The sequence below is a fragment of the Musa acuminata genome, chromosome BXJ2-6, assembly GCF_036884655.1.
Source record: "Musa acuminata AAA Group cultivar baxijiao chromosome BXJ2-6, Cavendish_Baxijiao_AAA, whole genome shotgun sequence".
NCBI lineage: Eukaryota > Viridiplantae > Streptophyta > Magnoliopsida > Zingiberales > Musaceae > Musa > Musa acuminata.
Genome location: NC_088343.1, coordinates 13,672,425 through 13,680,624, shown reverse-complemented (window position 1 = coordinate 13,680,624; position 8,200 = coordinate 13,672,425). Strand labels below are relative to the sequence as shown.

At 46.7% G+C, this 8,200-nt stretch overlaps 2 protein-coding genes and 1 long non-coding RNA gene across 3 annotated transcripts; all 3 read right to left on the bottom strand.

Annotated features, from left to right (window-relative positions):
* Window positions 1–121: 121 nt before the first annotated feature.
* LOC135613513 (uncharacterized) lies at window positions 122–1,451 on the bottom strand. The gene is made up of 2 exons (XR_010487324.1): window positions 857–1,451; window positions 122–703 (listed from the first exon to the last, which is right to left on the bottom strand). It is a non-coding gene; the product is annotated as an uncharacterized LOC135613513 (long non-coding RNA).
* A 1,002-nt stretch (window positions 1,452–2,453) lies between these two features.
* Window positions 2,454–4,471, bottom strand: LOC135615001 (probable purple acid phosphatase 20). Its single transcript, XM_065112937.1, has 3 exons — window positions 4,280–4,471; window positions 3,643–3,943; window positions 2,454–3,565 (listed from the first exon to the last, which is right to left on the bottom strand). Exons 1-3 carry the CDS (start codon window positions 4,421–4,423, stop codon window positions 2,715–2,717), a joined length of 1,296 nt encoding a protein of 431 aa, XP_064969009.1. The 5' UTR covers window positions 4,424–4,471; the 3' UTR covers window positions 2,454–2,714.
* A 2,177-nt stretch (window positions 4,472–6,648) lies between these two features.
* Window positions 6,649–7,738, bottom strand: LOC135613511 (zinc finger A20 and AN1 domain-containing stress-associated protein 5-like). Its single transcript, XM_065110546.1, has 2 exons — window positions 7,584–7,738; window positions 6,649–7,377 (listed from the first exon to the last, which is right to left on the bottom strand). The coding sequence occupies exon 2, from the start codon at window positions 7,333–7,335 to the stop codon at window positions 6,823–6,825; it is 513 nt and encodes a 170-aa protein (XP_064966618.1). The 5' UTR covers window positions 7,336–7,377; window positions 7,584–7,738; the 3' UTR covers window positions 6,649–6,822.
* Window positions 7,739–8,200: the final 462 nt, after the last annotated feature.

Below are 8,200 nucleotides of genomic sequence, written 5' to 3'. Positions count from 1 at the left end.
TGATCTTGAACCTATTCGATTAGATGTAAACTGGTTTCGATTTGAGCCATATTGTCCATTGATTTTTCGATTCGGTTAGACCGGGTTCGGTTCTAAGAGCATAAATAAACAAAGAGGCGACTTGGTATCTTAACATATCTTGTACTGCATTGTATAAAGCACAGGAATCGAGGCGGGAGCCTTGGTATGAGTGCATCAAATGGAACGTTTGTTTTGGGAACTTCAGATCTTTAGAGGAAATAATGCATAAAACTGCCCTACTGCAGCTTGTTGGGCAAACTGATCCAGCTGCATGTATAGGATCCACAATCCATCAAACCCAAAATAAAAAGTTCCGAGGAAGAGACGTGTCTTTCTATCATCAGGGATGCTGGCTTCCACTGGGGCCCATGGTGGGTGTTGGGGGAGTAGTGTTGAGGTCAGGGATGCTGGGAATGGGGTTGGAGGTGGCACTGGACTTGGCCAGCTTCTGCTTCTGTTTCAGCTCAGACAAGAGAGCCTGGTTTTCCTGGTTGAGAAGCTGTGCTTTCTTTCTCAGCCTCTCGTTCTCCTTCAGAATGTAGTAGTTCCGCAAGTACAGCTTGGTGTTGACCCTTTCCATGTCTTTGCCTGAAACAACAGGCAAAGTGTATCTAAGGGGAAAGTGCAAGCAGCAGCAGAGTAGATCACGTCAGACTGGGTGTGGTAGTGAGTCCAGGATATGCTACAGGGAATGAAAAGCTAGATTAGAAACCTTCGGAACCAACAAATCAAAACATGCATAGCTGAATCTTCTATAGAGAGAGAGAGAGAGAGAGACCGGGAAAATAAGCAGGCAGAGAGAAACAGGAGGATGCAAAGGCAAAGGCTAACGTACTACTCAAAGTAACAACAAGGAAACAAGTATCAGCGGACGCCAACTCCTTGAGGAGAGATCGTATCCCAACGAAGGAGAAAGCTAACAAGACGAAGTCTGCATGAGTTTGCCCTTCAAATGTGCTCACCTTTCGGATCACAGGCCTTTACTAAGAAGTGAATCGAATGAGAGGGATTTGGGTGGGATAGTGAGATGTCGGGGGGTGCGGTATGGGCTGATTTATAGGATACAAGATGGCCATCTCTGTCTCCACCAGGAGACAGAGAGAGAGAGAGAGAGAGAGAGAGAGAGAGAGACAAACACTCAACACATGGTGGCCGGCAAAGGAATCATGCATTTGGGGATTCGAGCGAACGAGGAGGGAGGAGAGAGTGAGAGGGTGGCTCGCCGAAGGGGGCATTACGGGGAAATCGCATGGGGTGGCCACCGCATCATGATGTTGCTGGAGGTGGTCGGCCCAAAGATCCGCAATGATGGCCGCCTCCGGGATAGGAGCCACCCCCGTCGATGCTCTTTTCTTGCGATAAAATGACAACTTTCTCCCTATCTGTTGCACAAACAAGTCTCCTATTATTAGTTCTTAGTTTCCTACTTTTAACGGACATACCTTTAGGTCGGGAGGAAGGTCAATATGGTCATTTCACGAAGATACTCACAGCATTAGACTGTGTTCTTCAGACTTAGGACGACGAAAAAGTAGACGATGATTCCATTGGCCAAGAAGCTACTTACAAGGGTGCAAAAAGCCATTGTTGTTTCCTGTCGTTCAATGTTTTCTACACTATAGTGTTTTCTTACTTTCCATGCTGAAATGTTAATCGTATTTATAAGTAGTTCTGCCCAGGTTAGCTTATTTAGGATAGGAATTATTGCGCTGTGTCCTCAACCTCAGATTTGGTGCAAAGGATTTCCCTCGAATACTTTTGAGCTTCGTGATGAGCACCTGCAATCACAGATCCAGTTCAACGAGCACACACCTTGGGGACTTTGAAACTGCATGGTCTATGGTGAAAGATGTGTCTTTAGGTTACAGTGGAAACAATCTGCGGCTCCTCTTCCCCACAATGGTGGATGGCTGTGTTCGAGAACCATTACTATACTACTTGGAGCGGGGGGTGCTGTTAGGGGAATCTGTCATTGGTGGCTTTCTTGATTCCTCCTACAGGTTTCTGCATGGCTCCAGGAACAAATGATGAGCACTCGATAGCCAGTCAAACTCATCGTTCCATGGCAGCCTCCAGGAGGAGCATTGTGGTACCTTACACCATCACGGTAGACCAAAAGATCTTAATGAGGATGAAGGAAGCAGAGCTTCCTGTATGTATATTTGCCAGGACATCTTGGAACTCTATCTGCCTGCCATTCACCTGCATCCCCAATTGAGGAGGCTTTGGAGACAGGAGAGAAGGTTGGATTGCATGGCCGTGAACGCCGCTCATCATGAGCAACGCAGCTGCTAGAACTGCTTCATCGACTGGTTGGTCTATTGGAGTCAGAACTTGACTGGTGCATCTTGGAGCAATTAGAATCCCAGGCCTTATAAATGCTAAGCTTTAATTGCCCTGGATCCAGATTTTACTCGGCTGGACGCGTAGTGTGCCTGTAGAACCAATTAATGTTGGCAGTAGCTTGAGAGATCTATACATTAAGGTAGCAGAATTCAAAAGGAAGACGACAGATTTGATCTTAATGACACTTAACCTAAGTAAGCACTGTATCGCAGTGAAGTTTGAAGCAGTAAACGCTTCAGAAGGTACTGAAAGAGGACCATGACGAGTGCGATTCCGTGAAAGACACACATACAAGACAAACATACAACATGAGCTTCGAAAGAGAAGGCATATTAGGTTGACTTTGGTTAGTGACAAGCCGGGTTGGAGGCGAGGCTGGTGAGCCAGACTTGGTCCGCTACCACTGCCTCGTCATCGTCGTTCCGGTTCCAAGTCCAGAGAGCGTGAGTCGCGTTGGCCACCTCCAGCCGACCGTGCCCGAAGCTTGCCTCCCTGAACACCGAGATCTTCGGCTTGTCCAGGTACTCCGACGCCAGCCCTTCCCTGTTGCCGCCGTCTCCTATGATGATGTGCACCGGCCCGCACGGGTCGGACCGGTTGTCGTACACGCGCGTGAATCGCTCGTACGCGTGCACGTGTCCGGCGAAGACCACGTCGACGCGGGCGCCGTACAGCTGCGCCTCCATGGCCTGCCGCATCTCCTCCCCCTCCCCCTGGTGCGCGGCGTTCGAGTTGTACCACGGCGCGTGGATCAGCGCCACCACCCACGGCGTCCTATTCCGGTCCAGACGCGCGAGGTCGAACGACAGCCACGTGTGCTGGGAGGAGCCGGGGCCGAAGTCGGCGTAGGATCCGAGCATAATCACGTGGACGGCACCGCCGGCGACGTCGAAGGAGTAGTAGAGGTTGGAGGCGGAGGGGGCGGCGGGGTCGGCGTCGTAGGGCATTCGCCACCGGGAGTTGTACGCGACGAACGGTTGAGGGTGGATGACGGGGATCTTCTCGATCTCGTGGTTGCCCTGCGTCACCATCCACGGCCGGGAGCTCGCCAGCGGCTCCACCAGCCGGCCGAAGGAGTCCCACAGCGATTGCCGGCAGTCCGCGTACGAGAGGTCGCCGGGGAGCAGCAGCACGTCGTAGTCCTGCGCGGCCACGTGCTGGAGCGTCGAGTTGGTCCACCCAGTCTGCCCCAAATCCCCTGCATCACATGCACGATCACCATCGATCCTTGTTCTCGTGCGAACGAGAAGAAGATTGCTAGTCGGATGAACGTACCGGCGACTGCGAACCTGAAGGGCAAGGAGGACGGTGGCGTCTTGAACGAGAACTTGCGCGTTGGGTTCGAGCCGCAGCGATAATAGTAGGCCGTGCTGGGACTGAGAGGGCCGATGACGACGTCATGGATTTGGCCGGAGCGATAGAGGATGTAAGAGTAGGAGGAGGAGGAGCCGGTGGCCAACTTGGATCCACGTTGCGGAAAAGTAGAGGAGGTGCTGTACTCCACGGTGGAAGGACTGTCGTCGTCGGTGATCCAAGTAATCCTCATCCCGTCGGATCCCACGAGGGATATATGTACCTGAACACGAGGAATCCCGAATCACAAGCATATATCGCTCGGCGAGGCAAGGAAACCAGAAACGATCGAGTTGAGTCTATCCACTACGGTGCTACGAATCCGTGGGCTGTTCAAGCACAGGGCAGGTGGGGATTGGTGAGAGAGCAGAGGTATCGCCTCCTTGGGATCTACGCCCACATGCGTACAACGATGAGGTGACAGATACAGCAATTACGAGGCGGCGGAGGACGGGAACCTCTCCATGTGAGGCCAAAGCCGCAGCTAAGGAGGATGGCGATGAAGCAGGACGACGATCATGGAAGAGAGAAGCAGTGGAAGAAGAACAGGAGGCAATACCTGTTGGGGGGTGAGGCCGTCGGCGTCGTCGGCGAGGGGGACAGAGAGCGTCTCCCTGGGCGGGGGGCGCTGGTAGGCGGCGGCGCAGGCGAGGAAGCACGCCATGGCAAAGAAGGCAGCGGAAGCAAGATGAGGTGCCGACATGGTGCTGTCGCGGAGGCCTTTTCGGGTGGGTGGGGGTGGGCGAACGATTTATAGGAAGGATGGAGAACTAAGCATATCTCTTGCCGGCCATTAAAACCATAGGAATGCATTCATGAATGCCGGTGAAATAGTTCATTTCCCTTCCAAATAGAAGGGCAGAACCTCTTCTTACCATATGATAGATTGTCGTGGAAACGAACGAACTCTCTTTTTAGAATATATTTTCCTCCTCGAGACATTAGTTGGATTATGTGTTGTGTGCATTCCCCTCACCATAGATTAGTTCCCTCTTTTATCATGTCTCCTTTAAGATCTTGAGGAATATAAGGAAATATCCCCTTAAGATTCAAAGGATCAAAGTGTCTATTGATCGTCGATGCACTGATTTTTATTAGGAGAAGTGAGAAATATTGTAGAAATGTGGTTAGGGCTTAAGCGTTTTTTGGAATCTCATCAACTATAATTATAATCCTACCATTAAGCCCATTGTTGGAGATGAATGAAGGGGAGTAACCAACCCATGAAATATTTAGGAGTCTATTTAACACCAAATAGACTTCTAGATAGATTTACTCAATTCATCTTAAAAAAAATTATCAATAAAATTCAAGATTGATTTATACCCTAAGAATTTCTTTTGGAACTTATATACTTGTAATTTAAAAAATATATCTTATTAATTTGGATAGGATGAATAATCATAATTTGAAAGGTGTAAGAGGAGACATAAAAGATATTCTAATCAAGGGAAAATGTTATATAACTATATGATTGAATGTGATATTTCTTTGAGTACAAGTTTGAAATAACAGGTTCAATTTATAATAGTTAAAAATTAGCATTGCTTCTCAAATGATGCTAGATAAATTGAATGCAAAATCATCATTCAAAAAATCTAACATCTTTATACAATTTTATATCAAGAAAAATATAATGTGTACGAAGAATACTAAAACAATCTTATGATAACATAATTATAGGGATATCAAGTGGGATATTAATGTTGCCCATTTTATCCACCTACATTGGAAAAAAGCTTTCTTGCTCATGGATTAATAGTTGGTTTGAAGCTTAATCTTCCTATTACGAATGGGTAGACTTTATTTGGTGAGAAAATCTTTTTTTGTTATCTTAAGACAATATATTACTTAGTCCCATATATATAAAAAACCTCTCAAAGATAATTATATCAATTAAAGCATATAAAAATAGTTTTTATCTAAATTTTAGTATATAATAATATATATGGTACTTCTACTCGAGAAGGATAATAGGCTTGAAGTTCCTACTTCCTTTTGCTTTTTTATTAACATGGGATTGATTGTTCTAAAATATTGAAGTAATAAATATCTATTTTTGAAAAAAAAAATTATTACCAACTTTAACGGGCTCACTAAAAAAAATTAGTTTCTCTATATTGTAGTCCTCTCGTCCTTTTTCCTCCCTTAATTATTGGATCATATCATCATATTAATTCAATAATATTCATTTATTTTTTCATCATCAGTTATCTTTTCTTATCAATATATATATTTTTTGGCATGTTTTTATCTTTGCACGTTCAAGAAATGACCTTAACACTCAAAACAAGAGACCGAACATTATTTCCTACAATAATCTACCTTTTTCTTATTTGCTTCCATTTTGGCCACCCTAATCGGACCCTAAGATTAATTGCTTCTTGCCATAGAAAATTCAATTTTGAAGCTCTAAGTTAGCTTCCATTTTAGGCAACACAAGTCATTAAACGTAATCTTACTGTGGCATGAATTTAATGGTGATGAATTTTGGTGTCTTTGGCAGCTGCAATAAAAGTACAGAAGGTATAATAGTCCCACATTGGATAAAATTAAAATTGACTTATAAAAATAATATATTACTATCAATTTTAGCTTAAATATTATGATCAGTGATTTAAACCGAATAAAGTTGATAAGCTAATTAGCCCATCAGGCCGACATCATCACGTCAAATGCATACATTATTTTTGTTCTGTTCTACATGATGATGGACAAAAAATAAAAGAAAAAAGATAGGGTGAAAAATCCAAAAGAAATCAAATTAGTAGTATCACTTCCTTTTAGATGACCTTTTAGTCTTGAATGGATCATCCGTGATGTATGCAAAGCTTTTAGGTCAAATGGCATTGACTTGATGAAAGGTGATAAAGCGTGTGTCGAGTTTCCATTAAAATCATATTTATGATAAATGTAATAATAGGATAATTGAATAAATAAAGATCTAATAATTAATAATCATTTATTTATATTTTCCACACTTCATTTTTTTACCACCGGCAGTTAAAAGAAAAAGAAAATAATGATGATGGAGAAAGCAAAGCGAATGGAGTGGCGGCGCGCCCTCTGGAGACGAGATCGGAAGCGGAGGGCGGAGATCCTTCAGATCTTGTGGAGCTTGACGGCCCTGACGACGGGGTTGGCGCGGGCGATGGCAGCGCGGCCGGCCGCCTTGAAGTCGAAGGTGCAGCCGTGCTGCTCCGCGTGCCGGTGGGTCCCGCAGTAGGTGGCGCCGCACCGGCACCGGAACCCCGCCGTCAGCCCCACCCTCTTCCGGCACTCCGCGCACCGGTTCGGCCCCTTTTTCTCCGTCTCCGTCGCCGCGACGGCCGTCGCCGAGGCGACCAGGACCGAAGGTTCCCCCGCCTCAGCACCCACAAAGGAGGCTGGCGAGGAGGCGGAGGAGGAGGAGGCGCAGAGGGATTCCTCGACGACCACCTCGGCTGCGGTCGCGGACGACGACGACGCTTGCTGCGGCTGCTGCTTTTCCTCCTCCTTGAGGCGGTGGTCGCGGTAGCATTTGGAGCAGAGGTTGAGCGTCGCGGGGCTCCCGAAGAATCCGCAGTTGTTCGCGCACGGGCGGTGCCCCTCTTGGCATCGCTGCTCTTCCGCCATTCTCCTCCCTCCTCCTCTTCCCTCCCCGATCGATCTCACAAACTGCGCAATTAAAAGATGTGCATTAACAATAATGATAACAAAAAAGCAAATCTTTAGCGTCACGAATCCATAAAATCCATTGCTTCCCGTTCAAGAAACCAAACCCACAAAAAACCGAGATCACATCCCATCAACGAACATCATCTTTAATCGTCTCAACAATTTCCATAACCATAAAAGTGACATCTTTAGGAGGAGGACAATACCGCAATTGAACCGCTGGTTAGAACTGCAAGACAAGGAGACCAAAAAACCCCAATTTTGATGAGGTTTATAAGAGAGAGAGGGAGGGTGGGAGGCGTGTGGCTATGGGATTTGGAATGGAAAGAGGAGGTTCTCCAGGCTGGACTGGTTATATAGGGAAAGAGTGTGTTGGAGAGATACCGGGGAGAGAGAATATATACATGTATTTATGGCGCAGTGGGTATCATTTCAGGTGCTGGAGTTCTCTGGTGGGCCCCACGATGGGTAGACCAACAGTGGGCCCCGCCGCAACTTCCAATGGGGATTTTCACGAGCGTGTCCGCTGTCCGACTCCGAGCAGCATCCGAGGTTACGGCGTGGGTATGAGTCCGGAAGGGCTGATACAATATTTCATTTCCTAACTGAACTCTGCATTCGATACCCACTTGTGCACCAACTTTTGCACTATTTATATATAGTCGCCGTATGTCCGATGTTTGTTTGGCTTGGCGTGCTATCGGTAGCGCCAAATAGCGGGCCCCACGCGCCGACCATGAGACTTCTGCTCCCGTACCAAACGACCACGGGATTCTCGAGTCGACAACACAGGATTTACTTTTTGTTGTTGGGGGAAGAATAC